At 57.0% G+C, this 27,651-nt stretch overlaps 3 protein-coding genes across 6 annotated transcripts; 1 reads left to right on the plus strand and 2 right to left on the minus strand.

Annotated features, from left to right (window-relative positions):
* On the plus strand, window positions 1-27,270 carry DPH2 (diphthamide biosynthesis 2). Of its 3 annotated transcripts, XR_010622434.1 has the most exons (7): window positions 1-151; window positions 222-334; window positions 421-641; window positions 782-1,420; window positions 1,554-1,739; window positions 1,840-2,069; window positions 27,260-27,270. XR_010622434.1 is itself a non-coding variant. In XM_065740090.1 (6 exons), exons 1-6 carry the CDS (start codon window positions 8-10, stop codon window positions 1,968-1,970), a joined length of 1,434 nt encoding a protein of 477 aa, XP_065596162.1. In that variant the 5' UTR covers window positions 1-7; the 3' UTR covers window positions 1,971-2,433. The 3 variants fall into 3 exon arrangements, 2 of the variants coding, with proteins under 2 accessions (XP_065596162.1, XP_065596174.1); XM_065740090.1 differs by lacking the exon at window positions 27,260-27,270 and having other exon boundaries at window positions 1,840-2,433; XM_065740102.1 differs by lacking the exon at window positions 27,260-27,270 and having other exon boundaries at window positions 234-334; window positions 1,840-2,433.
* On the minus strand, window positions 2,380-25,844 carry IPO13 (importin 13). Of its 2 annotated transcripts, none has more exons than XM_065740000.1 (20): window positions 25,720-25,844; window positions 19,793-20,529; window positions 16,254-16,394; window positions 16,031-16,172; window positions 15,747-15,913; window positions 15,493-15,613; window positions 14,643-14,790; window positions 14,272-14,453; window positions 13,876-13,902; window positions 13,255-13,389; window positions 12,534-12,677; window positions 12,234-12,314; window positions 11,450-11,587; window positions 11,260-11,356; window positions 9,552-9,604; window positions 4,175-4,241; window positions 3,940-3,998; window positions 3,715-3,804; window positions 3,425-3,606; window positions 2,380-3,337 (listed from the first exon to the last, which is right to left on the minus strand). In XM_065740000.1, exons 1-20 carry the CDS (start codon window positions 25,786-25,788, stop codon window positions 3,238-3,240), a joined length of 2,880 nt encoding a protein of 959 aa, XP_065596072.1. In that variant the 5' UTR covers window positions 25,789-25,844; the 3' UTR covers window positions 2,380-3,237. The 2 variants fall into 2 exon arrangements, with proteins under 2 accessions (XP_065596072.1, XP_065596081.1); XM_065740009.1 differs by having other exon boundaries at window positions 2,381-3,334.
* ARTN (artemin) lies at window positions 26,341-27,651 on the minus strand. The gene is made up of 3 exons (XM_065740156.1): window positions 27,530-27,651; window positions 27,253-27,430; window positions 26,341-27,095 (listed from the first exon to the last, which is right to left on the minus strand). Exons 1-3 carry the CDS (start codon window positions 27,593-27,595, stop codon window positions 26,659-26,661), a joined length of 681 nt encoding a protein of 226 aa, XP_065596228.1. The 5' UTR covers window positions 27,596-27,651; the 3' UTR covers window positions 26,341-26,658.

Consider the following 27,651-nt stretch of genomic DNA (forward strand, 5'->3'; position numbering starts at 1 on the left):
CCCCAATATGGCGGCGGCCTTCAGCTCCGACGGGGAGGTTGCGCTGCGGAGGACGCTGGACCCGGCGGCAGCGACCCCGCAGGGCGACAAGGATGAATTTTACGAGGTGGACCGCGCCGCCGCCTTCGTGAGGGACGGCGGCTTCCGTAAGGTGCGTGGCGGCGGCGGGGCGGGGGCTGCGAGCCGCCTCTCCTCGGCGTCTCACCCTGTTCCCCACTCAGGTCGCCCTGCAGTTCCCCGATGCGCTGCTGGCGGATGCGGCGGCCGTGGCGGCTCGGATGGAGGAGGCGACGGGGGCCGAGATGTACGTGCTGGGGGACACCACGTACGGCAGGTGGGTGTCACGGGGAGGAGGGTGCACGCAGTGCCATTCGGTGGGTGCTCGGTGTCCCCCACCGATGCCTCTACATCTCCCCGCAGCTGCTGCGTGGACGAGGTGGCCGCTGAACACGCGAGTGCTGGGGCGGTGGTGCACTATGGCCCTGCCTGCCTCAGCCCCTGCAGAAAGCTGCCGGTGCTGCACGTCTTTGGGCGGCAGCCCTTGGATGTTGGGCACTGTGCTGAAGTTTTCCGGGAGCTCTATCCTGAGCGGCAGAGCCGGGTGGTGGTGCTGAGCGACGTGGTCTATGCCCATGCCATGGGTGAGTGCTGTGTGGCAGGAGAAAGAGCACTGGAGGTGCTCCCCGGGTATCACCTGCCTTCATTTCTTCCCTCTCCTCACCCCCAATCCTGCCTGACAAATTGGTGCTCATCTTCCCTTCTTGCTTCTCTTTCTCATCAGGTGAGTTGGAAAAGCAGCTGTGCCACGAGTACCCCAACATCGTCTTCTCCCGGGTGGTGTGTGGGGACGACCCTGGCCCCACACTGCCTGGGGAGGTGAGACAGTTTGGCCGCCAGTTCTGTTTGGAGGCAGTGGAAGAGCTGCAGGACTGTTCCATGTTCTATGTAGGAGCCGAGGGCCTGGCCCTCACCAGCTTCATGTTGACCTGGAACCGCTGCCCCTTCAGCTCCTTCGACCCTGTCACTGGGCATGGCCGCCGCGAGACGCTCAACGTCAACCGGGTGCTGCTGCGGCGCCTCTACCTGGTGGAGCGGGCGCGGGATGCCCGCGTGGTGGGCATCCTGGTGGGCACCCTGGGTGTGGCAGGCTACCTGGATGTGCTGCAACACCTCCGCCAGCTTGTGCGCAGGGCTGGTAAGCGTAGCTACACACTGGCTGTGGGGAAGCCCAACCCTGCTAAGCTGGCTAACTTCCTGGAGGTGGACATCTTCGTGTTGGTGGCCTGCGCTCAGAACTCCCTGCTGGACTCCAGTGATTTCTACCGACCCATAGTGACCCCCTATGAGCTGGAGCTTGCCTGTAACCCAGCCCGGGAATGGACAGGGAACTACCTCACTGACTTCCGAGACCTGCTGCCAGGTAACAGCTGAAAATCAGCTGCTGACACCCTTCTGGGAAGCATCTCTCTGCCAGCTGGCTGCAGTTGCCTTGACTTGGCATTGGGAAAGGATAGACACAAGCAGTACAGTCTGACATTGTCATTCCCTGGCAGGTGCTTGTGCACACATAGAGCTCCCTCCAGCAGTGCCTGCAGCAGAGGCCGTTCCCGATGTCTCACTGATCACAGGGGAGATGCGTGCTGTCCATCTCTGTGATCCCCTGGCTCCACAGCCACTCCCCGGCACCACTGTGGCCTGCAGGGAGCAGATGCGGGCCCTGGCAGAGATCAGCCCTGCAGGTTTGTGGTTTGGTTTCACAGTGAGGCTGAGCACTTGCACAGGGGCAGTGCCACCTCCCTGCTTTCCAGAAACAGCTCTCCCTTTTTCTCTTTCTTCCAGCAACCTTCCTGGAGTCCCGCAGCTGGCGGGGCCTGGAGCAGCAGCTGGGGAAGACGACCGTCTCCAAAGCTGTGCAGGGCCGGCGAGGGATTGCCATTGCCTATGAGGACGAGGGCCGTGAACAATCGTGATATGGCAGCAGCATCAACTCTCAGCCAGGAGCAGAGGATGTGTAGAAGCCTGGGTGCTGCCTATGTTAGACCTGAAAAGGTACCAACAAGGATCCATAGGTGGCTCCGGAGCTGCTGCTGGCTGGCCCTGTGCTGGATGTGGACTGCAGGGGGAGAGCAGAAGGTACATGGGTGTTTGGGGATGCCCACTGCACCCTTGTTCTTGGAGCCAGGACAAGGAGCTTGGTTTAACTGTGGCTGCCAAAGGCTCTGCCCGTTGCCTGGCCAGTAGGAACTTAGGTTCCTACAAGGGAAGGTCAGAGCTGCATGTGAGCTGACAATGCTGGTACTTGGGGCTTATGTGCGTCGCTCACTTTAACTAAAACTGAACTGAGAAAGAGTTACAAGTGGATTGTCTTCTAGAATAAAGTGTCGTCTGAAAAGCACATACAGAGTTGATAGCAGGGATCCCAGAGCAAAAACATCATGGGGCTCACTTTGGGAATGCAGCCTTGCACTTTGGCTAAAGCCAGCCTGAGACAACAGGAAACTAAAATGGACAGAGGCTCTGCATGTGAGCAAGCCCTCCCCTGCTCTTATGAGTAGAAGGGTATACACATCCTCTATGCTGCCCGAAGGCCCTCAACATGCAGAGGGGATGGAATCCCAGCACTGCTTCATGCTGGACAGGAGAGCACGGCACACAGTAGGGACCCCCAGTTTTTGCCATCCTGCCCCAGCCAGAGGACATCAGCAATCTGTGAGGCATCTCCACCTTGATTTAAGCACCCTCAGCTTGGCCCTTCCCTCAGTGCAGGCAACCACAGCAATGACAGCCACAGCATAGAAATATCCTTAATATAATTAGATGTGGGGCCTCCCCCCTCCCAACCACACACATACAAACGAGCAGGGGGTGAGCCCAGCTGCCCAGCCAGTCCCTGCTGTGCAGCCTCCCCTCCGCAGGGCTGTGCTGGGGAAGAGTGGGCAGCCTGGCTGCAGCACAGCACGGCAGTCTGTGCTGGAGCAGTCCTGTTCTGGTCCCCCCCCTCCCCACTTCCTGCAGCCGGCATTCCCATCCCCTGTGAGGGGGGAGCATGCTGGGGGAACAAAGATGCTGACACTGAGATGCGGCCACCAAGTCTAGCTGAGGAGCGTCCCGAGTAGGTTAATTCTAGGTGGAGGGTTATTCTATGAGCCGTACTGCAGCAGCAGGGCAGGGAAGACGGGGGCTTCCTGGTGGGGAAGAGCTGGTCCAGGCAAACCATCCGCATTCCTGGTTGGGTGCTCAGTAGTCTGCTGTGTATTCTGTGCCATGCAGCCCTCGGCACAGCAGTGTGAACTCCTTCACCATCTCCTTCACTCGCCGCTTGTTCACACGCTCTCTGCTAACACAGAGGGAGGGGGCAGATGTGAGGCAGGCAGGACAGCAGTGTAGGACACAGCTGCTGTAGCACAGCACTGGGGACACCAACCTGAGGATCTGCTGGCTGAAGGTCTCTTTCTGCTCAGGGCTGACGCGGGCCGAGGGAAAACCATCCTGCTGCATGGCCTCCTTGATCCAGATGCTAAGGTAGCTGAAGCAATGCTTGTTCAAGGCAAAGAGGATTTCTGCAAAGTGATCCATGAGGCTGCGGGAAGCCTGGCCACCAACACCCTGCACAGAACAGATCCTGCTGACCCACGCAGTGGGGGGCTGAGCTGAGCTCAGTGCTTGCTGCCCCAGTGTCACCCCAGTGCACCCACCCATGCCAGCACCACTCACCTCCAGTACTGCCTGCAGCAGCACTTTGCCATTCTCGTGTACCACCTGTCCCACTGGGGCGATTTCCCTGCAGCGTGGCAGCAGCTCTGTCTGCAACACAGCATCCGACCCAGTCAGTGCCAAGGCACTGCACAAGTCCCCTGTGCAACTCGCAGCCCCGCTCGTGCTCTGCTTGGTGGGCTGCAGCCCCTCTGTGCATCCCTGCAATATCTGAGGAATACTCACAAAGAAGCCACAGGATGCTTTCACTGTTGGAGCTTCAGGGAACTTGAGGGAAAGGACACCTGCAGACACAAAGCACTCAGGTGAGCGGCCAGAGCTCTCACACACCATCCCTAATCAGCACCACGGTCCCCAGTCCCTGGCTGCTGTGCTCACAGAGCTGCAGGAGCAGCAGGCTGGACCCTGCACAGGGATGGGGAACGGGCGCCTGTGTGTACCATGTGCTCACAGTACTCACCACACTGAAATACTGCCTTGACGTCCAGGTTGCTGCACAGGAAGAGGTCTGGCTTCCTTTTCAGAGCCTGCAAGGCACACAGACAGACCGAATAAACACAGCCCTGCAGCAGCAGCCAGGAAGACTCCTAGGAACCTGACACCCCAGACAGCCTCTGCCTGGATGCACACTTACCTACCTGTGCACATGCACGGTAACAGCAGATTCACACAGTACAGAAGGAAATGGTTGCTTTTCCCCCAGAGAAAACGTCAATCATACTTCCAGGCCATTTGCAATGCTTGGGGAGCTCTGGCCCCAAGACCTGAGGATAGATACCAGGGTGGTATATGCACAAATGCTTCAGACTCAAACATGGACAGAGGTGTCCTGTCCTGGGACAGGCAGAGGCAGCACTCCTGGGACACAGGTAGCCCAGCAGAGAACAGCCCCTGTTGACTTGGTCCTCTCTTACTGCCAGTGTTCCTGGGGTCACAGCCCTCAATTCCATTGACACACTTTGTTTGACCCCAGCCTGGGCCAACAACTCATTCTGCTCTTGCTGCAGGGCAATAGAGGCAGTGAGATGCTGAAACTCCTTGGAAATTCCTGAGCAGCCAGTGGGAGACCAAAAGACCTTGAGTTTATTCTGCCACTTGGTGACCCCACCAGCTGCTGTGGCTTTGCTATTCCACCACTGCTGGGGACAACTTGAGCTCTAGCACAATAGGACCACTGCAGGGCTTGGTCCCTGCCATGCCAGAACAGGGCAGTACAGGACAAAATCATTTCAGCCTGTGCCTGCTGCTCCATGGGAGCGTTTCTGCCCACTGTTGGCTGACACTAGGACAGCAGTCATACACCGTGCCCCACTGACACTGTAAGAGTGGGAACAGTAATCACAGTTCTTCCCAAGAGATCTGAGAGCCAGACACCACAGCAGGAGCTGAAGCCCAGCCCTATTTCATGGGCTGAGCTGCATGCCGCCCTCCAAGCTTGCTCCATGGGGTGAAGGGACAGCCTTCAGCCAGCAGTGCTCAGCATTCATGGTCATCTACCCACAGACACCCAACCTCCCCGGAACCAAACTGACTTCTCTCTCCCTTCTCTAAGGAAAGCCCTTGTCCACTGACCCCTTGCAGGGAACACAGACTGGACAGCAGGAAGCTCGGCAGGTTTCAGGGTTACCCTTCCTCCTTTCTAACCCTCTGCATCACGCACTGTAATAGATGACATAGATTTGGATGCTAAAGGCATTGCTGTACCCAGCAGAGGTGGTATAGCCACTGGGAACTGCTTCCCTACTAGACACAAGCAGTGACCTTCACTGGAGAGACCAGGGGCTGCACTATGCCCGTGTGTGTATATACAGCCTCCCACAAGGACAGCCTGCTGTGCACCTACTCCCTGCTCTGCTGCAGTCTGCTCAGCCCCATACTGGACAAACACATGCAAGACACGTCATTTCAGCCAATTAAAGCCACCTCTCCTGCCCCTAACAGCACACTGCTAAGGGTGTCTGGCTCTGCTGCTACCACCCAGTCCTCGATTCCTCCATCTGCAGGTTACCAGAGCCACCTACCTGCACTGTGCTTCTCCTAGCCAACCTGACCTGCAGTAGCCAGAGGTGTCCAGACACTCCTGCAGCCTCCTGCAGCACCTGCTCCTGGCTCGCTCAGTGCTGTGCACAGGAGTGCTGATATAAGAGGGCTCCTTCCTGCAGGTCTCCACCAAGGGAGTGTGGCACGTGAGCTCAATCCAGGCATACGTACACATGTAATGCAGACAGAGATGGGAACCTGTGGAGCTGCTCCATGAGGAAGCCACATTGGGTAGGCAGAGCTGCTTCTTCTCAGCAGCATCTCACTTCTTCATGGGGCCTCTCACTGCTTGTCTGTCCTCCACATCTCCTGCCAGAGCAGCTCTGGGATGAGGACAGGTCTCAAGATGCTTCACACTGGAAACATCCCCCTGTCCTCTGCAGTGGATGCTGTGGAGGTAGGTGCTGCCTCTGCAGTGAGGGCTGTCTTGCAGGCTGGACAGCATGGTTCTCCTCTGTGGCAGCTGGGACACCCTCCAGACAGGTCTGCAAAGCACCTCTTCTGTCCTGGGGACATGGTAAGCCACCAAACTCTGCTCTTCCCACAGCCAAGAGATAGTATGTGCTGCACATCTGGTTCCTGCACTCTCCTCATGTCCAGGACCAACATGTCTTCCCTAAGCACACACCTGACAGAGCAGAGCCTCCAGCTTAGGAATTAGCACTGCCTCAGGAGGTGACAACTGTGCCCAAGTAGGGAGGAGCTGGAGGACAGTGCACGGCCAGGTACGGAAGGTCTCACATCTTCTGCTCAGCGAGGTACAGTCTGTCCCTGGGGACATTGCCAGGGTGCTGTGGAGGTCCGTGCTAGTGGCGAACTGCACGTGGTTGAGTGGAAGCACTGGCAGCCCCACTGGGGAAGCAAAATGGAGAGCGCTGTCCCCACAGCCAGTGGCACAACCTTCAGCCACCAACTCCTGCTTGACACAAAAACCATCCTGAGCCATGAGCCAGCATATGCTATCATAGTTTGGAGACTGTACAGCCCGGTAAGGGCCAGGCTGTGGTCTGCACTCCACCAAATCCTACCTCAGGATGACCACAAGCACACACAGGTGGTACCACCTGGTCAGAGGCCAGGCAAGAGCTCCCAAACACAGGACCACTGACGCTCCTCACCTCGTCTTGCACTCAGTCTGACCATCTAAAGGGTGCCAGCACAGCTCAGCTCAGCACAGGTTTACGATTGGCTGGTTAATTTATGTTTAGTTATGAGTACTAAGAATAACTCCTGGCTCTCCAGTATCCATACGACATTTGATTTAAACCAGCACAGTCTTGTGATCTGCCTGACATCATCAGGAGCAGATCACAAATTAGCACATTGGCAAAGTCATCACCTGCACAAACTAGGCAGACTCAGGCTGCAATTGAGCCCAGATAAATATGCCAAAAAGTCAGCTGAGATCCTAAGTCATGCACTGACAGCTCCCTGCACACTCGTGGCAGAGGGCTGAAGTCCAGGTATCAGAGGCAGGAGCAAGCAGGAGCCAAAGAGGCACGTCCCATCTCTTTGCAAGGCTGGCAAGAAGGAAATAACTAGCTGAACCACCAGCATCCACATAATAAATTCACAGAAAGCACACATAGAATGGCCTGGGAATCACATAGAGTGATGCAAGACCTAGGGAGGACAGACTCCAGAAACAGTTTAATGAAAGCAGAATGTGTTGGTGAGACTGGATGCACCTCTGCTATCAGGTAGCCCCTGATGTCCTGAGCCAGGACTTCATTTTTTGCTTGCCTTTCTTGTGTTTCACAGCACCCTGCCGGGTGGACAGCCATGGAAGAAGAGCAGGCTCAGGGAGGGAGGGAAATCTTGGAAAGTGTCTCACATGTGAGCGGACAGGAAGGGCATAGGGCTTTTCATTCACTGTGAGGATGCTGGAGTGAAAAGCCCAAAGAAACACACTGCTGTCAGAGACAGTGGGCTGACAGCATGATCATCTCCAGACAGAAAAGGACCCCAAGAGAAAAACTCCGTACCTCCCAAGGACATAGCAAACAGCCTTGGAGGGGTCATCCTTGGACAGCTGCCCAGTCCCTCACTCTCCGTGGCAGCATCACCTCTTGGTGCCCCCCAGGAGCAATGGACTTACTGAGAATCCTCCAAGCACTCCTGCAGCAGCTTGCCAAGTGACTTGTCAGTGCTTCCTCTTGCTGTTAGCTACACCTCCTACTGCCTAACCCTAATCCTTTTCCGTGACCTCCTCCCATTACTGTATGTTGCATCCAAAATAACAAAGAAGGGCTGTTTGCCTATGTCTGTGGCATTATGTTTTACACACCCGAAGACTCATGCAACTCCTCAAGTTTTCTTCCTCATCTTGTGCTGACCTTTCTAGTCTGTATCTACCGAAGCACTGTAGTCAAGCTGAGGTCTCACCTGGGCAGCAGGGAAAGACATCTTCAGAAACCTCACATCCCATTCACTGATCCTCAAATAATGTTCAGAAACCTGTCAAAAGGTCGCAACTCTCAAGACTGCCACCAAACAAAATCTACAAACACTTTCTATAATCTCAATTATTTTACGTCTACTCACTGGAAAAGTGGGGAAGAAAATGCTGCAATATGGTTTGTGAGATGAGACTCACAAACAGAATCTGCACTATGAAGTGTGACATGCAGACAGGTGGGTTGATGATGAGCAGTCCCCTCCACCAGCCCCAGGCCTGCTCCATCCTACACGGCTGAGCAGCCATCAGAGGGGTTAGGCCAACAGTCTCCCTCTCAAGACAAGCTGGACCCAGCCCAGCACCCCGCCTCAGACGGTGGCCAGACACTGCTTGTGTAGCCTCAGGGAATTTTTCTCCCATGAACTTATCCTGCTTCGTGCAGTCAGGTGTGGTCACTGTAGGAACGAAGCAGAAGGTGACTTTGCCAGCTCCTTCGTCACCACCAGCAGCTCCCACAGGGGACATCACCTAAAGGACATCAGGCTCTGGGACACACCGGGCTCAGGACACTCCAGATAGGTGTATATACACACACACAGCACAGTGCAGGCCTTGCCTACCCACTGCCAGCAGTGTCAGAAGTGCCACCGCTGCTTTGACAAGCAAGCAGGACTTCACAGAAGGAGCTCCACACTGTGGCTCCATGGAGAGCCCCAGCACAGCTGCACAGCCCCACAGACACTGTCCCCTTGCCATCACCCTTGCACCAAAGGGGACTGGCAAGCAGCTCCTCCCGACACAAACCATGGCTGCATGCCATCAAACCGGTTGCACAGGAGCTGCAGCCACCACCCCGACATGCTGCCAGGGCACGGTGGCACCCAGGCTCCTGGTGCCGCCACAAGCAAGTTGCTCACCCCAGCACACAAGATGGTCCAGAGCAGGACCCGGTGGCCACACAGCCCAGTGCCAAGCTCAGTACGGCTGCAGGGACAGCCAGCCAGGTCCACCTGTCCCAGCTCTGCAGAATGCATCACAGGGCAGGCAGACCAGTAGGACCACAACCCCTTAAATGCTCTAATTTTCTGTCCCCCAAGCATAACTGTGGCAGAAGCCCAAAGCCCCTGGAGCTGGCTTCTGCTGTGCCCCCAGGCCAGGCAAGGGGGTGGCAGCTGGGGGCTGCCCTGCGGAGGAGGGCACTGCCCTGGGGATGGTGCAAACCCAGAACTAAAGGAGAATGTTTTGTTTTCAACTTCCACGGAAACAGATGGAGAAACTCGATATTCAACTAAAAGGAAAAAAAAAACGTTGTCAACAGAAAGTTAAAAATAGGTTTAAATTGAATTAAAAAGAGAAAGAGAGAGAACAGAAAGTGAATGAATAAGAAACTAAAACACACCTGTGCCAGGAGTTGCATAAATGAATCAACAATATCAGGATGATCCCTGGGCCCTAAAATATAATAAAGATGTAACTTAAGAGAAAAATCATACAAACAGCAACTCAACATCATATAGTTATGTGATACAGAAAGAATTTACAAGTGAAAACAGGAGTGTAAGGGAAAAGGGGTGTGTAGGAGAGGGGATGGGCAACATGAGCAGCTTGAAGCAAGTTAAAGAAACAAAACATACAAAAAAATTATGAAACTTGGAGAACCCAAGAACAGAAAGAAACTGCAAAGGAAAGGGTCTGAAGCCCCAGGATCTCCAGCTAGCACCCGGGTGCTGCAGAGCCAAGGAGGAGATCTTCGTGTCCTTGGGGAGGAAGAGGAGGAGCAGGGGCTAGCTGGGCACCATCTCCACAAGGAGAATTAGAGCTTTTGCATTGTGGGGACTGAGCAGGTGTCTTCAGAGCACCGTTTGGTCCTGGAAGATAACTGCAAGTGAACGACAACACCTCAGCAAATGCTCGGCAGGCCCGACCGGGCTCAGGCGTGCACATGCTCGTCATCAGCACCAGCTGCACAGGAACCCCTGGCACAGCCATTCTCCCACCCCGTTTCCTGATGCTCCTCGAGACCCACACCCTGAGACCAGCCGGTGCCCAGAGGTGTCCATGCCAGCACCACTCGCCCTACCTTGCCATCTGACTCCCTGCACAGACACGTCTCAGCCCCTGCAGGCTCATGCCTCTCACCCTCTCCTGCTGCACGGAGAGGACCCCAGGGGTGGGAGCACAGCCTGAAGCACGCAGCAGGCTGCCCTCCTCAACCTTTCCTCCTGCCAATGTGCTTGCTGCTGCCCAACTGCAAGCCAGAAGGACCTGAACGAACACACACCCACACCACTGGCAGAAGCTGGGACCTGAACTTGGGGTAAGCCCAGCTCACTTGTCACCCCATCCAAGTGACAGTGGAGTATGGCAGAACGTGCTCAGAGCATGGTGTGGCAAGGAAGCATGGTCCTCCAGCGTTCCCCACCTCACTAGAGAGCTCTGAGCCCTGGGCTGAGGAAGGCATCGTGTTACCTGCTGGTAAGTGAGAAGCTCATGTAACTGGGATGTTGAAGGACCTGAGCCAGCAGCTCCGAGGGGCACTCATCCCTGTCACAGGGCAAGTCACCAAGAAGCTGGTTGGAGCTGTGGTGTGGAAGGGCCTGTTCTAACCCCATTTGCCTTTTGTAGCAGGGAAGTAATGCAGGCAGTGAGCCAGACACAGGGCCCTGCCCTGAGTGAGAATGCTGGACACAGCAGGGACCAAAAAGGTTTTGCAGATGTTCATCCACACGGCTTTTCTGCTTGCGCAAGGCCTTGACTCCTGGCCACTGTAAGTATCACTGGTCCATGGACAAACCCCCAGAACTTCTGATGAGCATGTAGCCAAGCGGGCCTGGGCTCCTGCTCTAGCCTGGAACACAGCACCTGACCGTGGTGCAGGAATGGGGCTGCCACATGCACTGCGAGTCCCACACTGGGAATCCCTGCTTCCATTGCCCTCCAGGGAAGGAACCCACCTTCCAGGGTCTGGGATGAATCCGAGACAAAGAGATGGCCCCATTAGCTTAGCTAGGAGTGAGAACAGCCATTCCTGGAAAGACGCCTCCAGAATCCATGCATGCAACAGCTTGACAACAGCCCCAGCACGACGAGGAGTTAATCACACATACCTTGCTGGAAGAGGGTCAGCGTGACTGAGGTAACAAGCAAGAAGAGGGCCTTGATGGGAGGGAAGTGGGCAGGCTCATGAGCAAAGATGTGAACCAGCTGCAAGAGACAATGGAGAAGGACTGAAGCTGTCCTGCACCCTCCCAGCTTTCCCTGGAACTGCAGCCCCAGCCGTGTCCACATGGTCCCTACCTGCCGTGTCAGGTCGATGGCGGAGGCCTGGGGAATGGTGCTGTACATCTGCCCCAGCATCTCGCACAGCTGGGGCACCATGGGAGCAAAGTCATCCAGGAGGGTCTTCACAGACTTCTCAAAGATCGCACAGACAGACTGTGGTGGGAGAACAGGGACAGCGTGAGCAATGGTGGAAGGAGACCTCCGCCTACAGGGCATGGCTTGGCAGACCAAGGGGGCACGGAGAACAACCAGCAAGAGGGTTCATATCTGCTCTGGCAATGACACTGCCTGCAGCGCATAACAGCAGAACCACAGAAATGCTTGAGGTTGGAAGGGAACTCTGGAGGTCATAACACCTATAGCAGGTTGCACTCCACTGCTGTTCTCAGATATTGGGAACAGGCCTTCCCCCGTGGCAGAGAGGCTCCCCGAGGGCCAGGGATGAGTTGCTGTATCTGGACTTTACTGGACTGAGTGACATGGAGAAATGGCAGCAGAGATCACACAGGTCCCAGGTCAGAGCAGAGCTCTTCCCTCAGGAAACACAAGCATTTGCTAGCTTTGTCTGCTGATGGCACAGCCTCTATAACTGGAGAAGAGTGGAGCTCACTGGGGCAAAAGATGGACAACAGCCAGACGATGCTGGTGGCAACAAGCAGCACTGGCCTGAACAACCCAGAAAGTCACCCATATTACAAGGAAGTCTCATCGCTCTGTGTCCACCCATTGCCATCCTGTGTTCAGGCGAAGGAGAACACAAGCAGAGCATGAGGCAGAGACACATGAGGATCCTGATTACCTCCACCACCTGGGCATCATTCAGCCACTTGCTCAGAACCTTCTGTATGAGCTGAAAGACTTGCTGCAGAACAACCACCACCTGTGAAGAATGAGAAGGATGAAAAGAATTGGTCTCACAGGACTGGGGACAGAAGGTTTGGTGCTATCTATGCATGGCCTGGAAGCACCAACTGCCATCTTCATGACACACAGTGCATTCTCCATTCACTCCCCTTACAGACGCTCCTGGCACCAGCCATGAATCATGAGGCATATGGCTTGGCTGTGGCAAACAGTATTGAGCTACTGCTGTACTCACTGGGTTGGGTCCTTGCTGCACTGGCACCTTCTTAACCTCAGTGCTTTCATGGTCATCATCATGGTGGCTGATGTCCAGAGTGGTGAACAGGTTGGAGAGCAGCCCCAGAATGTGGATGATGGCCAGCTTGTTGGAGGGATTGGGCTGCCAGAGGAAATAAAGGTAGAGTGTGACACAGAGTGCACCGCTCAGCGTTGGTCATGCCTCTGGGACCATGAGGAGCAGCGACAGCAGAAGCAAAGTGCTACAGAGGGGTTCTTTGCACTGAGCCCTTGTCCTTCCTATACCTCTTGGCTGAGCCACAAGTCCTTCCACCCATCCTTGGAGGTGGAGAAATCCTGCAGGATGCTCAAAAGTGCCATCGTTTGCTCCAACAGAGAGCACACCAAGACAGCCGCCCACTGGGGTGGCATGTAGGACATCACACAAAGGAGAACAACATATGACCAAAGTGTGGGCCCCACCCCAGAGTGGCAGCTGCTGATCTAGACAACACACAGCTTGTAAATCCCAATGAGCTCTTGGTGATGAGTAGCTGCAAGGGGCAAAAAGTCCACAGCTCAGTCTGGTTAGTGGGGGTCTGCTTGTCACTACTGCTCTGCCTGTGCTGGGCTGAGGGGAAAGACAACCCATGTTCAGGAGTGCTGCTTGACACAACCCACCACGGACAGCCAGCAAAAGCAGCCCTGCAGGAGGAAGGCAGTGGCATGAGAGCACTCACTGTTTCATCAGCCAGCTTCTCCAGCTGCTGGATGTAGGGAGTGATGAGGGAATGCAGGTTCTTCAGGATCTCCTCCACTTGCAGTGCAGAGAGCAGGAAGCCAAGAGCCTGCATCAGCCACATGCACTGGCTTGTCTGGGTCAGAAAAAGACACAAGCAGCACGTCACTACACTGCTGCTGGCACTGCTCAGAGATGTCCCTGCCAGCACCACCCACTCTGTACAGATCTGCCTCAGCCTCTGTGGGGTCAAGCATCCTTTCCTGCTTTCAGGAGCCCTGTCCCCACACTCTTTCGCCTTTCTCTCTCCAAGATATGCCTGCAGCTATGCTGAGGTGACCCTTTATCCCCAGAGGGAGCTGCTAGAGTTACATCTCCCTGGGAGCTTCCCTCTCTTTGAGGATATACCCCTACAGCCCACATGTGAAGGAAGCCCTAAGATTAGCTGAGCAGTGGGTGGCTGCCAGCAGGTATTCCTGGCCACGCCAAGCTGGCTGCATTGCTGAGCTTTCCTCTAGGACAGCCTAACAAATGGAGGCAGCCCTCACGTACTCTCAGTGAGCACAACTAAAGGGCATGGAGTCAAGCAGAACAGCCAAGGGTATGAGAAAGTGCCTCTTACCTTGTGAATCTGCTTCATCAACACCTCCTACAAAGGGGAAAAGGAGAAAGAAAGAAGAGAGTGAGTGCTGCAGAAAGCCTCCTCCTTTCCAGGGGCAGGACTGAAGCAGAAGACAACCAGCAGCAATCTGAGTACGGACAAGCAGCATACAGCTATGCACAGACAGGGAGCAAAATCCTCATCCTGCAGCAGGCTCTTTCCCATGCACCTTGCTCAGCCTGCCAGGGAGGGAACTTCCGAGGTCAGGCAGGCTTTGAAGCAGGATGGCTTGAATAGGGACAGTACAGACAACAGCTCCACATCAAGCAAGATATCCCAAGCTACTGCTTCAATCCCTCTAACCCAAGCAGAGGAAAAGGCTGGCACAGAGCACACCTGTCAGCATCCAGCTCTCACCTGTGACACAGCCACGATGTTGGCAGCATAGGGTGGGAGGTCATACTTGCACTCCCGACAGATCTTCTTCAGGGTGGAGACGCTGGAGATGGAGAGCTCAGGGTTGCCCAGGGCCTGAAGCACCAGCGGCAGCACGTTGTTAATCATGACGGGGTGATCAGCCAGCCACTCTGAGAGGGCTCCTGTGCACACAGACAGGGTCAGACCATGCTGTGGCAGCCAGACCCTCGGTCCTCATACAGTGGGCTGCTCAGTTTGCTTTCCACTGTTATGGAAAGAAGGATGGGCATATAGGGGAGGCAGGGAGCCGTGCAGGAACAACCTTGGATGGATTCCCCCCACCCCAGCCTGTGCATGAGCAAGTGCCTCACCAATTGTGAACATGACTGTGTCGGCCAGCTGCACGTTGCTGATGCTGATCCGGGGGATGAGGCCGATCAGCCCTGGCACCACATCGGAGTAGTTCACATCAATGGTCTCTGCGATGGACTGGAAACCATACAGTAAAGCCTCCGTGTGCTGGGGTGAGGGAGAGAGATAGTTGGAGCTGTGTGCCAGACCCCAGACCCATCCTCCAGCCTGTGCTCTGGCACTTGCTCAAGATCCAGCAGCGGAGACCAAGGATGCTGAGAGAGGGGAGACAGCTGCACAGACAAAGCCAACAGGTGCACCAGGCTTCAGGATGGGGGACATGCCCACCCCAGACAGCCACCAGGGTACAAGGCAGTATTTTAGCCAACAGTCTGACAGCAATGTCTAGCAGAGATGCCAAGATGAGTGGACACATGCCAACTAGCCTGTAGGACAGAGGACCCTGCGCTTGCCCTGCACTCACTCTGCTCCAGGCTCTGCATCAACCCTCTGCTTTGCACTCTGCAGGCACTTACAGCAAACCTGGGTACCCCACACCAACCTCTCAGAGCTGATCAAGAGCCCTCAGTGTACAACAGAAGGGCAGGGTTGTGATGCAGAAAGGACAAGGGAAGGCCTCCAGCATTTGTGCTGTGCCACAGCAGCACAAGACATAGGGTAGTAAAGGACCAAGGTCAAACCCCAGCTTGCATCTGTCTCTAAGGACAGGGAGGCAAAAGATAAAACATTCCATCAAGTTTTCGAGAGCCTATATGTCAAGGAGATCATGTTTTACATCTTTATCACATCCCTCCTCGCCCTGTGGCAAGAACAGCCCCTTCTGATGCTCCCCAAGGTTCCTTTGCTCACCTGCCACGTGGATGGCTGCTCTGTGTTGGTCAGGAGACGTCCCAGTTTGTCATAGAGGCTGCTCAGGAGCTCAGCACCCAGCATCTCGTACACGTACATCAACGTGTCGGAGATGTCCACCCTGTAGAGAAAACAGGGGTCTCCAAATGCTGCCCAAGCCCAGCACTGCACATGTAGACATGCTATGACCCAAAGGCAGACCCATGCCCTGCTCCTGATACCCGAACACATAAAGGCCTTGGCTGCAGCCACACCTGTATATCCGAAACTGCTCCTTTTCATCTGACGACCAGAAGCCGTACTCCTCATCAGAGGGGAACTGAGCTTTGTGCAGGAGTACATCTACCAGCTGGAAGTAGACGGGCCTGTACACCTGCTGGTACACAGCCTGCTTGTCCGGCTCAAAGGAGAGGATGTCATCCTACAGCATGAGGGGAGAAGTCAGGTGTAAAAGGGATACCAGGGGTGATAAAGCAAGCCCCAGGGCCAATATTCCTGAGCTTCCTCCTGCTTTTGGCTTAAGTCTTAGGTTACTGACCTGCAGCGTGTACCAGAAGGTGAGTGTCAAGGAACTGGTGGTTTCGTTGACAGGATAGTGCCCAGGGATGCCCGTGCAGAACATGATCATGTTGACCAGGGCCAAGAAGCTCTGCCAGTGCTCCACCTGGTCCAGCAGGGCCCTGGGGAGCAGAGCGCATGGTCATGGTCACACCAGCACCGCAGGCATGGTGATGCACCACGGGTAAGCGGACAGCACTCACCGGGAGTGGTTCTCCCCCAAGGCCACAGCGATGCGGCAGATCCCATGCGACGTCTCCATGTCCCCGCTCTGGACCGCCTGGCGCAGCTGCTCCTGCAGCCCCAGCACTGGGGGGATGAGCTTCAGGAGGGTGTTCACATACCTGCGAGCACAGCCTGATCAGTGCCAGGTGTCATCTGTACTAGCAGCATCCAAAGCACCTGACAACTCCAACAGCTCCCAGCCACAACGCTGCACTGTGGAGCAGGACGTATCCATGAGGCTTTGTTGCTACAGGACCTCTCCTCGCAGCTGGTGGCATGGCAGGGAGAAGACCAGCAGCTGAAGCTCCTGCAATGGAGCCTCTGTAATCACTTTTGCCGTCAGTCTGCATTAGCCTGTGTAAATCCTCCATCACACCAAGGCTCCATGACACTCTACCAGCACATCTGGGCCATCAGTGGTTTGTCACTGCTGCAATCAGCACCGAGGGCAGCTCTTCGGGTTTGTCACCTCTGTGCCCACAGCCAGAGCTGCCCCTGGGAACCTGCCTGACGCCAGCAGGGCCTCCTCCTGTCACAAGATCCATGCCAGCCCCACTGCATGGCTCCCAGCCCCCTGTGCTGGCTGCAGTCCCACAAGTCTCCCCTGATCTCTCCCTTTCCAGGCAGCTTCGCTCACATCAGCCTCCACTCCACCGGTAAGTGATTGTAACCAAGGCAACGAGCAAGGAGGCAGGGAAGGTGAAATGCAGCCCAGGGCCCCCGGAGAGAGGCTGTGCTGGAGGCTCATCAGCCAGCTGTCAGTTACCTGCTTGGTGAGGCGTGTTATCTGGAGCTGCAGCTCCCTGCCGCACAGGGGCCAAGGCTGCAGAGAGCAGGAGGCACTTGTAGTGCCAGCCCTCCCCTGGGGAGCAGGCAGCTGATGGCACTAAGAGCTGCATGTCTGTCCCACTGCAGCAGGCTGTCCTTGCTCTGGCTGCTCGTTAGCAGCAAATGGAGCTATCAGCTGCCACTAGCACAGGGACAAAGCCATGCTGGTGGCAGCAGCTCGCAGCCCTGGGCTAGCAGAAGATGCAGGAACATCTCCACTGGAGTTCCCACACTGGGCTGTACTGCCAGGGCCACCTCCTCCTTCTCTGCCCCTCTCCTCCTGAGGAAGGGCTCGTTAAGCATTAATTATTTCCAGGTCTCTGGAGCACTGTGAACGGTGTACACGGCAGTGCAGGAACACTGTGCTACAGTGCTGAAGGAGAACATGTCACATGTCACTCACACAGTGACACCTCCCCACCTATTACCCTCCTGCCATTTGTGTAGTTCTCCTGGGCAAGATTTGCTACCTTTGTATTTAGCAGATGAACAAATATTCTTCCTGTGAGTCTGCCTGGTCACTTCCCAAACCTCAGCTTCCTCCCTGGGACCAGGACCTCCTGATCTTGCCTCCCCAACCCCTTATCAGAGAGAGATCACAGCACAGTGTGTGGGGAAAAGCCCCTGCGACCAGGTTAGGGGGGACACGGGCAGCTCACACGGGACAACCTGATCCCTCCACATTCAAAATCTAAGCCAAGTCATGACAAAAAACAAAAACAAAAAAAACCCAAAAAACCAAACAAAAAAACCCACAGCGTATTAAGCATCTGCTTCTAATGAGGCTCTCAGAAAACTCTTCCAGTGAAATCCCTCTGTAGGGGTTCGGTGCCAGGTGCCAAGCAGCACTCTGCTTCTTTCAGAGGCTCCTTGGTACCTGGTGCCCCACAACATACCGCCCCTACTGAGCCCCCTCCCCACTCTCTACAAGTACCCACTGCTGCTGCTCTGCTCCAGCACATGCAGCCCGGCTCTCTGACCCGCTTAGCCCAAGGATAATCTTCAAATGAGACAGAAAATCCAGCCCAAGTCTCCTCTGACAAAGAGATGCAACAAAACCTTGGTGCCTGCCCATCTGTGACTCAAGAGCTCCACTGTTCCTGAAAGCAATAGTGTGCATCAAGGGGCTGCAGCTGCCAGCTCCCAATGCATCCCGACAGAAGGACAGCATCCAGTCTTGGAACAAACACCTTGGAGGCAGGGAAGCAAACCATGTCCTCCTTTTGCATGAATGCAACAGGGGAATGTGGGGACAAACGCAAAGCACAGGTTGGGCAAGGCAGCAAGACAGCACCAAGAATGCACTGGGTGGCAGGGAGCAGGCAAAAGGCTAAGGAGGAAGAGAGCAGTTGAAAAGCAGAATAAGCCTCTGAGACTGTCAAGAAAGGAGACAGAAAGGTCGGGAGCCTCCCTGGGGGCTACGGGAGGAGCTGGATCTGCTGTAGCTGAGCAACAAAGGCAGAAGGCGGGACTGCTGGCACTGGGAGTGAGTTCAGGAGAAACACAGGGTCCCAGCCTCCTGGCTCTCTTTGAAGAGAGAGCACTGCCCCAGCCAGCCCCCCCCTCCCCCCCCCCGGGCAGCTGATGTCCTCGCTGATGTAGCCAGCCGCACCACACACTGCCTGGCAGGGCGGCTTGGTGACAATGGCCCCACTGTCGCCACGTTCAGAGAGGGGGGGGAGCTCTGCCACCAGTGATAGAGCTGCCTGGGGGAGGATGGGGTGACGCGGTGGGGTGAGCACCCAACCAAACATCAAAATCCTCTTTGCACACTGACACTGGGCATCTCCAGCAACAGCGCCTCTACCACTGCAGAGCACAGCTCCAAGGATGCTGGCAGTCAAGGCAAGGATCAGTGTCGGCAGTTGCAGCAGCATCCACGCCACTGCAGAGGGTCGGAGTCTGCGCGATGCAGCGCTCAGCACAGCTTCAGCTAAACCCTCCTCCTGGCGGGGATGGAAGAAGGTTGCTAAGCAGCCAGGAGATGTGGCTGAGGGAGCAGGAGGAGATGCACTTTCCCTTCTGTGGGCATCGGTCCCAGGAGCCAACAGCAACTCGGACAGCAACACAGCCAAGCCAATGAGCTCAGAGCCCCCACAGCACTGAACTGCAGGACCTTCTCTGGACAGACACAAACAAAGGCTGAGCCCTCAGCTGGACCTAGCTGCTGGAGTCAGGGGGAGGGAGAAGACAGCCAGGTCTGATTTTATGATCTCTGCATCAGCTATGCTCCTTGGCGGAACCTGAAGCATGAGGCAGAGGAGCATCTCTGGCTGCAACCAGGGCAGCTGCTCCCATGCCAGGGCTGCAGAGTCTGGCACAAGGAGCCAGAGGAACAAGCACGCCTGCTGCTCAAACACGGCACAGGCAGTGCTCAAATCACACGCTCTGGTCCCCAAGGCGCGCCAGACAAACTGCGAGCAGCACCTTTTTACCAGCCCAGCCCATACCATTGGGAAAGCTCTCAAGCACGGTGGGCAGGAGCAACAATGTGCAAAACAGAAAGGTGTTGGTTGGTGCGCACCAACCAGTTGAGACCAGCAGAATCCATTTGCTTATAACCTCTCCCTCTTCCAAACCATCATCACCTCCAGGGACAACGGTAGCTAGAAAACGACTGAGGTTTTCCCTGCCCATCCCATTCCCCTGTAGTTGCCTGGGAGCAGCACGTTGGAGGAGCTGCCCTTACCTCTGGGCATCTGGCTGGGAAATGGCATTGACAACCGCCTCCACCGCTGTGTCAAAGAGCTCCGGGTCCTGCAGGGAGGTGAAAGCTGCTTGGATCAGGTTCTCACAGTCCATCAGGGGGATCTCCAGCTGGACCCAGCTGGAGAAGCACTTCAACACCTTCTGCTTGATGAAACCCGGGGAGTCCTGCTGCTGCAGCAGCTGCTCCAGCAAGGGGAAGACGGAGCCGCACTCCTGCGCCAGGACGCTGCGCACCTGGCCCTTGCGGTACTGGGGCAGCCGGCTGGTCTGGAACTCCTCAGGCAGCACCGTCAGCAGCTCCAGCAGTGCCAGGCAGCGTGCCCGCCCGTCCACATTGGAGTCCTCGGCCTGGAACATGCGCACCATGTCGGCCACGGCGCAGGGCCAGGCCTCGGGCATCATGCTGAGCGCCAGCGAGGCCAGAGCCACACACAGCCTGGTCAGCACGATCTTGGAGCCACCGGCGAAGCGGGTGATGTGGGTGAAGAGCTGGGACTTGAGGCTCTCGTACTGGTCGGCCGGGATGTCGTTCCAGTAGCGGGAGATCTTGATGTGCAGGGCACTGGCACCGAAGTACTGGATCTCGGGCACCTTGTCCATGTTGAGGAGCAGCCAGCTGAAGTGCCAGGCCTGCGGGGACACCTGCGCCTGCATCAGCCATTTCTGAGCCAGGTTCTTGTTCTCAATGTTGGGGTCATAGTACAGCTGGTGGAGAGCCTGGAAGAGAGAGCGAGCACCTCAGGACAGCCAAGGAGCACGGCCCTGTGCTGTGCCCAGGGGAGCACGAGGACAGGGCACCCACCGGCCCACCACAAGGCCGGGTTGAGAAGAGAGACCCATCCACAACAGCGGGACCCATAAAACTCTCCTCCTGTCCTTCCCACTCTGGAAACTTCTATTCCTCAGTCATCTGGTCCTCTCCTTCGCCCTGCTGGTGGCTGCCATGGTGCTAGGCCCAGGCCTGTGGCCCCACAGTGATGGCAGCCGGGCCCTCTCTGCCTCCACCAGCATGAGCAGCTGTAGCATCGCTGAAGTTTCAGTCTGACAGGTTTAACACAGCCCTGGAAAACCACAGTCACTAAGCTCAAGGATTAATCTCTGCTCTGAGTCCCTCTGAAGTGCTCCCAAGCCCGCCCAGCTACAGCCTAGTCGGGAGCTGGCATCAAACCCTAGAGCTGCCACCTGGGATGGTCTGGGGCTGCTCACCCAGCTTCCCTGTATGGAAGAGAAGAACAGCACTTACCAGCGAGAGATCTAGTTATGGCTTTTCAAAGCTCACCAATCCACATGCACAGCCCTACACCAGCCACGAGGCTTTCATTGCAGAGGACCATCCTACAGGGCAGGCAGGGTGGGCTCTGCAGCACAAAGGGGTGAGGAGCACAGTGCACAGCTTGGAGCAGAAGAACATTCCTCTACACAGCTCTGCAAAATCCAGGAAGAAACAGCTCTGCCCAGCACCACCACCACAGCACAGCGTGGTTCTGCAACCTCTTCCAGCAGGACCCAAGGGACAGAAGTTGGGCAGAGCAACCACAGAGACCAGTACATGAAGGGAGCAGAAACCACACCACCTTGCAAAATTCCATCGTTCAGCAGCGAGCTCTCCTCCTCAGCACAGTACAGCTCTATTCAAATCACTGGCTGCATGTTCCAGGAGCACGGAGCAGGGATGGCATTCATCAGGATACCACGAACCTGCTGTAAGCCAGTGCATGAGCCCAGCAAGTGGACAGGATTTTTGGATGCCCCATCCTGGCCCCAGATCTCAAATATCCTCCTCCCCCTTGAAAGCTCTCTGAAATTCTTGTGTGGTTCTTGTACCCAGGAGAGGATTTAAGCCCTATTTTTAAGCATGCAAAGCTGGCAGCCTAGGGCACAAGAACACGCTTCTTTTGCGAGAGCTTGTACCTCATGCTGCTTCCCAGCACAAGAGCACAGAGCACAACAAAATGGCAGGAGCGCTGCAGAGATGCACTGCCTGGGACACTGTATGAAACATCTCTTTTGAAGAACAGGGCAGGGGAAAATGAGGATAACCTCTTTATGAGGTTTTATGAGAAAGCAGGAGGTTATGAAATACGCTGTAGGACAAGGCCAGCCACTGGCAGCAGTGCCCCTCATCACAGAAACAAGTCACCTCATTACTGAGCAGGAGCTGCAGGCATGCTAAAAGTTCAGCTGCTTTTGGGGCAGGGAACCTGACCCCTATAAGCCAGTGTCTTGCTCTCCCACTGCAGCCTGAGTCATCCTGCAGCAGGGCTCCAGCTCTCAACCATCTCCCTCTCACAGCATCTTTGTCTTGCTTGCTCTGTCAAAGCCTGCTTCCCAGCAACCTCACCTGAGACTCACAGAGACCCTACACAGGAGGTGCAACCTGCAGCCATGCTTCATGGACCTCTAATTCAGTACCAGCATGTACCAAAGCATGCAACATGTTAATTACTCAGATCATCAAAGCAAAAACTGACTGTGAAGAGTCATGCTGCAAGCTGCTGGAGGGCAGAAGAATATTCTGGAAGAACACCCCAGCTGGCTTCCTCACTTCCTCCTCTTGTCCCCGAGCATCCTGACACAGACAGGAGGTGACTTGGTGGCCCTCACCTGGGTGGCCTCCAGTTTAGGATGCCCCCAGTACGTTCTGTGGGGCTCTGCCACTGAAATCGTGCTCCACAGGAGGTATCTGAACACACAGCATGCTCATCCCTAGCAAGAAAAGGCAGAGACCTCATTCTGCAGAAGCTTTTGGCACCAGCTGCTGCTTGACTTGCACTCCAGACATTACTGTGCCAGCCAGCACTCAAGCCCATAAGGAAGCGCTGAAGATGACGAAGGGAACTTGGTGCCAGGAGAGAGAAGCAGAAGGCATGAAATTGGGCAGCGACAGCTAATGGGAAGGCTTTGTGCATTCTGATTTAGAAGCGTGGCTGACACCAGACCTGCCTCCTCTGCAATTAGACCTGTAACATGAGACCTGGTAAACAGTCAGGCTGTCAGCTCTGCCCTTTGGCCAGGGAATGAGCTTTCTCCAACACCATCTCTGCCTGGCTGATGATAATTCAAGCTTGTTATTATGGATCTTCCCTGCTCTTAAAAGCAGTGGTCAGAGCCTTGTTGGGCTCCAACTCCCAGAGTGGTGTCAGCTACTCAAGGAACCTGTCCGCCACATCACAGCTCCCACTTGGTCCCTCTGGGCAGCACAGTGGGGAGCAGCCTGCACATCACTCCTACCAAGCAAAGGCAATGGATATCAGCTCGCACCGTGGCACCAGAAAGGAAGGGGAGCTGCAGCAGCTGCTCTGAACCCAGCACCAGTGTAGGCCCAAGCAGAGCACAGACACAGCACTTTGTCCCGAGCGCAGAGTGCCAAATGAAAAGGGGCCCTGCCAATTTGCCAGGGGCTGGTGCCTGGCAGAGGGGTGCCATCAGTGCCACATGCAGGATGCCAAGAGCCCCATGCACCAAGCATGCTGCCTGCTGCTTCCCAGCAGAGCCACTGCATCTCCAGAGGCCGGTTTGCAGCCAGCAGAGGTAACTAGGCAAGGAAAACAGCCCATGCAAATGCTCTGTGCCCAGCACCCAGGGCAGCATCACCCCTCCTTTGCCTCCTCTAGCCATGGTGGTTCCCTCTGCAGCCACTTGCCCTCCTTTCCAGCCAAGCGTGCGCTCGCTCCAGGCCTGCAGCAGCACAGCCATTACCCTGCTGCTGAGCGCAGGGAACGTCAGCCCGCCTCCCCCCGCACACCCGCCATCCTCCCCCCAAAATGGCAGGGGAGCCTGAGCAGAAAGCAGCCGCCTGCTGAAGCATGGAAGACAACTGATAGGAAATAAAGCCGTGCGTGTTCCTGCCTCTCAATAAATGTGCTGCTGCTACGGCCACTCTTTGCCCCCAGCCAGGCAGCAGGGGAGATGCTGCAGCCCCAGAGCAGCCCGGGCTGCCCTGCTGCTGCTTAGCAGCAGGTATCTCCTTACAAAGAGCCTGTGCAGGTAGAGACATGGCAGCCCTGCGCTTGTCCTGCTCTGTGCAACACCCTGGGGCATCTGCTACCCCCAGCAGCAGTGGGGCCCTGAGGTTGCATGAGCAATGGATGATCAGCACTTGGAAAGAGACCTGGAGTGCAGGATCTGTGCCAAGCTGCAAGGATGACCCCATCCATCATCTCTTAGTTCTTCTCACCACCCTATGAACCAGTTCAGAAGCATTCAGAGAAGCCCCCAGCTCCTGTCCCACTCCTGCACTGGAGGGTCACTGCTGACCAGAAGCTCTGTGATGGTGCAGCAGAACACAGCAGAGCACTGGAAAGCACAATGTGCCTCTTTCTGCCCAACAACATGGCTGGTTCTGGGGGGAACCTACTGCCTGCAGCGAAGATCTGCCAACAAGACGACTCCTCGCTTCCTTCAATTTTTCAGGAATATTCCCCTTTAGCCCCTAACACCCTCAAAGACACTGCTGCCTCCATCAGCCTCAGCATCTCCCAGGAGCAGCCACCAGAGCCAACACTGGGCACAGGGGCCATGACACCAGCCCCACGCCACCTTCTGTTCATGGCAGGATGCCATGTACCATGGAGTCCTGGAAATGCTCTTATTTCTGCCACGGGAGCCCACCCATTCCTCACTCTGCTCCCACCCCAGTGCTCGCAGTGCCTGACTCAGCGCCGAGCCGAACCCTAATCGCTATTCAGCGTTATTAATAGAGCCGTGCACAAAATCTGAGAGGCAGAGAAGCCCAGGCCGGCGGAACATCATTTATTTGTCAGTACCAACTCTGACAACACGGCTCTGCCCACCACCCTCCCACCAGCCCAGCCCCCAGCAAGAGCTGAATTCTGCCAGATCTGTACAAGAATACCCCACCTGAAATGACACAGGGAGGGCTCCTGGATGCCTGGACTCTGGGCTCCTTCTGCTCCCACCCCACATTTCTCCCTCTCCATCCCCATGGCCAACTGCTGCATCTCCTGCGGATCTCAAAGCAATGGCAAAGCTGCGGCTGCGAGGGCTCAGGGAGGGGGATGGGAGCAGAGCATCCTAGAAGGCATATCTGCCCACTCCCGTGTCTGGCTGCCCCCGGGCACTGCCCACCCTACCCCGCCAGTGCAGACAAAGGTGCAGTCGGTGCCTGCTGAAGCAGAGAGAAGTCGGAGGCGAAGGGATCCTGCAGCCCTGCCTGCACGCGGATTAAGCCACAGAAGGTAGAGTTATCGTGGCGTTTTGCACACAGGGGCTAATCCTTGGGGCTGAGCTCCGCGCTGCTGGCTGGGCGATGCAAGCTGTGACACCTGCACTCACAAAGGGAGTGCCACATGCCCAGGCCAGCAGGGACGAGGCCAGCTCCGGCGATGCACCCACCGCCGTGCCGTGGGCAGCGCTTCGGCAGGAAGCACCGTTCCCATCCAGGCAAAACGAGGGCTCCGGGATTGCCTCGCGCTGCCTGGGGTCGAGACGCTGGGCACGGATAAGCAGGAGAGCTGCACTCCTCACCGTGTGCCCTTCACCGCTACGCCCTCAGCCTCCATCACCCAGGCGAAGCCTCTCCTCCAGGGGCGCCCCGTTCTGGTCCCCAGACAGATTCGGGGTTCCAGCAGCGGCGCGACGCATCCCCAGCGACAGCGCTCCCGGTCTCTTTGGGAGCAACGCGAGCAGCGGCGGGGCCGCACGGATCGGGGTTCAGACGGCACCGCCGCTCCTCGCCCCCTCCGAGAGCTCACCCCCGCCAACCGTCGCTCCAGCCCCGAAGGATGCTCGGCGCAGCCCTCCCTCCTCCCTCTCCCATTTCTGCCTCATCATCTCCCTCCCGCGGGCAGCGGGCACGGCGCGCACCGCCACACCGCGGCGGGAGACCGACATCGGTGACAGCGTCGCCGCGCAGCGCCGATCCGCCGTCCCCAGCCCCGCGCTCACCTTCTCCACGTTCTCCACGGTGAAGTCGAGGCCCTGCGGCGGCGGCGGCGCCTCCGCCCTCCGCTCCATGGCTGCGGCAGCGGGCGCAGGGCGGCAGCGCTCCCCGCTTCCCTGCCTCCCTCCCTCCCTCCCTGCCTCCGTCCGTCCGCCCGCCCCGCCGCTCCGCCCCGCAGCCCGGCCCCGCCGCACCGCACGCCGGGAGCTGTAGTTCCGGCCCCGCGCTCCGCCCCCCCCGCCGGATACGCACGTCCCGGCACTGCGGGGTTGGGCGCGACGCCCGTGGCTTTATTGCTACAGGAAAAGGCGGCTGTACAAAAATAGAGTTTATCCTCCAATTTTTTTTAAAACAAATAATAGAAAAAAAAAAAACAACCAACAAACAAAAAGCAACAACAAAACAACGCTGCGGGCACGAGGAGCCCGAGGCCGGGGCTTCGCATCAGCGCTGGGGTTGCTTTACACCCGGCCCCGCGGACCCAAAGTCATAAATAGGAGCTGCCGCTCGAGAACAATAAATAAATAACTTAGAGCAATAAATAGTTGAGTGCCGCAGCGCCGCAGGGACCCTCGGACCGGGCAGGGAACAAGGGCTGAGGCTGGGTGCTGCCCCATGCTGCTGCGTGTTGGCCCCTGTCCTCGGGGAGCCCCCCTGGGTGCTCCCTCCCACCCCACTCCTGTCCCCTCCGATGCTCACGGGGATGCGGGGACAGCAGTCCGGCATTGGGATGCTCCATCCCCTCCACCTCTCGCAGGTCGGGGCGCATCCCCGGCTCTCTGCTTGGCACTGAGCAGAGGGGCTCGGTTGCAGAACCCCTCCTCCGTCACAACCACGTCAGCTCGGCCCCTCGTGGCCGTGTCACACCGGGATTACCCTTCTGCCTCCCTCTGGGCTGGGGACGGGCAGCGTGCGTCGAGCCGAGGCCGAGCCGGCAGCCCCCATCAACCGATGCAGCTGCACTCGGCCGCCGAGAGCTTCTCCACGGTCTGCCACGTGTTCTGCACATCCATAAAGGACACGGCCTCGTAGCGCGTGGGCCGGCAGCAGGGGTGGCTGAGCACGCGCTCCTGCGGCCCCGGCACGATGAGCTGCTGCCGCAGCAAGCTGCCCAGCGTCAGGTCGTAGTTGCTGCGTGCCCGGTGGCACGACCCGCTGCAGTACTTGAAGAGCACGATCTCGTCCGAGTTGAAGCCCAGCCCCAGGTCGCGCACCTTCACCATCAGGTTGCGGATGTGGCAGTTGCGCCCGCGGGTGCCCCGCGAAGGTTTCCGCTGTCCCTTCTTGGCTTTGCCGGTGCCCGGTGGCGAGCGCTCGGCACGCAGCAGCAGGTCCTCCGCCAGCTCCGTGCCACCCGGGGCTCCCGTTGTCACATTGTCACCTGTGGGCCAGCGGGATGGCACCGTCAGCTCCTTTCCTCCCAGCACCACCGAGCCCCCCCCATCCCCTGCAGCGACCATCTGTGCTCAGGGCCACTGTGCCCGGGATGGGCATTGCTACCGTGCCCAGGCGCCAGGGTGGCTGTCCCCAACACGCACCATGCAGCTGGCTCCAGGTGAGTGGCACCTCCACGCCGTCCTCCATGCTGGCGGTGGCCATGCCCCGTGGTGTGGGGGCTGCATCCAGCGTCTCGTTGCAGTGTGGGGTCCGCACGGTGCCCGCCACCAGCCCGGCCAGCAGTGACAGGATGGTGAGGACCCCCCAGAGCATCCCCTCCTGCAACACAGCGGGGCACAGTGGGGTAAGTGCCGGCCTCAGGGATGAATGTAGGAACAGGAGGTCCTGGCCATCACGGGCAGTCAGGTGTGGGCTCACCTTGGGCTGCAGATGCGTGCTGGGTCCTGCAAGTCTTGGCTTTGGTGGTCCCGCTTGGTGCTCCATGCTGGCTGCAAGCACAAGGTGTGTGTCAGTGCCTGTGTAGTGGGAATGGGGTGAGC

The sequence above is a fragment of the Cyrtonyx montezumae genome, unplaced genomic scaffold (assembly GCF_038088225.1).
Source record: "Cyrtonyx montezumae isolate F1298 unplaced genomic scaffold, pur_monq_1.0 scaffold_1, whole genome shotgun sequence".
Classification (NCBI taxonomy): Eukaryota; Metazoa; Chordata; class Aves; order Galliformes; family Odontophoridae; genus Cyrtonyx; species Cyrtonyx montezumae.

Excerpts from the sequence above, each read along its gene's own strand:
- ARTN (XM_065740156.1), bottom strand. The coding sequence starts at position 27,595 with ATGGAGCACCAAGCGGGACCACCAAAGCCAAGACTTGCAGGACCCAGC. Across the intron at positions 27,431-27,529 it reads GCACGCATCTGCAGCCCAAG|GAGGGGATGCTCTGGGGGGT; the intron begins GTGAGCCCACAC and ends GCTGTGTTGCAG. Across the intron at positions 27,096-27,252 it reads CACCTGGAGCCAGCTGCATG|GTGACAATGTGACAACGGGA; the intron begins GTGCGTGTTGGG and ends GCTGGCCCACAG.
- IPO13 (XM_065740000.1), bottom strand. The coding sequence starts at position 25,788 with ATGGAGCGGAGGGCGGAGGCGCCGCCGCCGCCGCAGGGCCTCGACTTC. Across the intron at positions 15,914-16,030 it reads CCTTCTGGTACACGCTGCAG|GATGACATCCTCTCCTTTGA; the intron begins GTCAGTAACCTA and ends CTCATGCTGTAG. Across the intron at positions 9,605-11,259 it reads GCTGACCCTCTTCCAGCAAG|GGCCCAGGGATCATCCTGAT; the intron begins GTATGTGTGATT and ends ATTATATTTTAG.
- DPH2 (XM_065740090.1), top strand. The coding sequence starts at position 8 with ATGGCGGCGGCCTTCAGCTCCGACGGGGAGGTTGCGCTGCGGAGGACG. Across the intron at positions 152-221 it reads GGGACGGCGGCTTCCGTAAG|GTCGCCCTGCAGTTCCCCGA; the intron begins GTGCGTGGCGGC and ends TTCCCCACTCAG. Across the intron at positions 1,421-1,553 it reads CTTCCGAGACCTGCTGCCAG|GTGCTTGTGCACACATAGAG; the intron begins GTAACAGCTGAA and ends ATTCCCTGGCAG.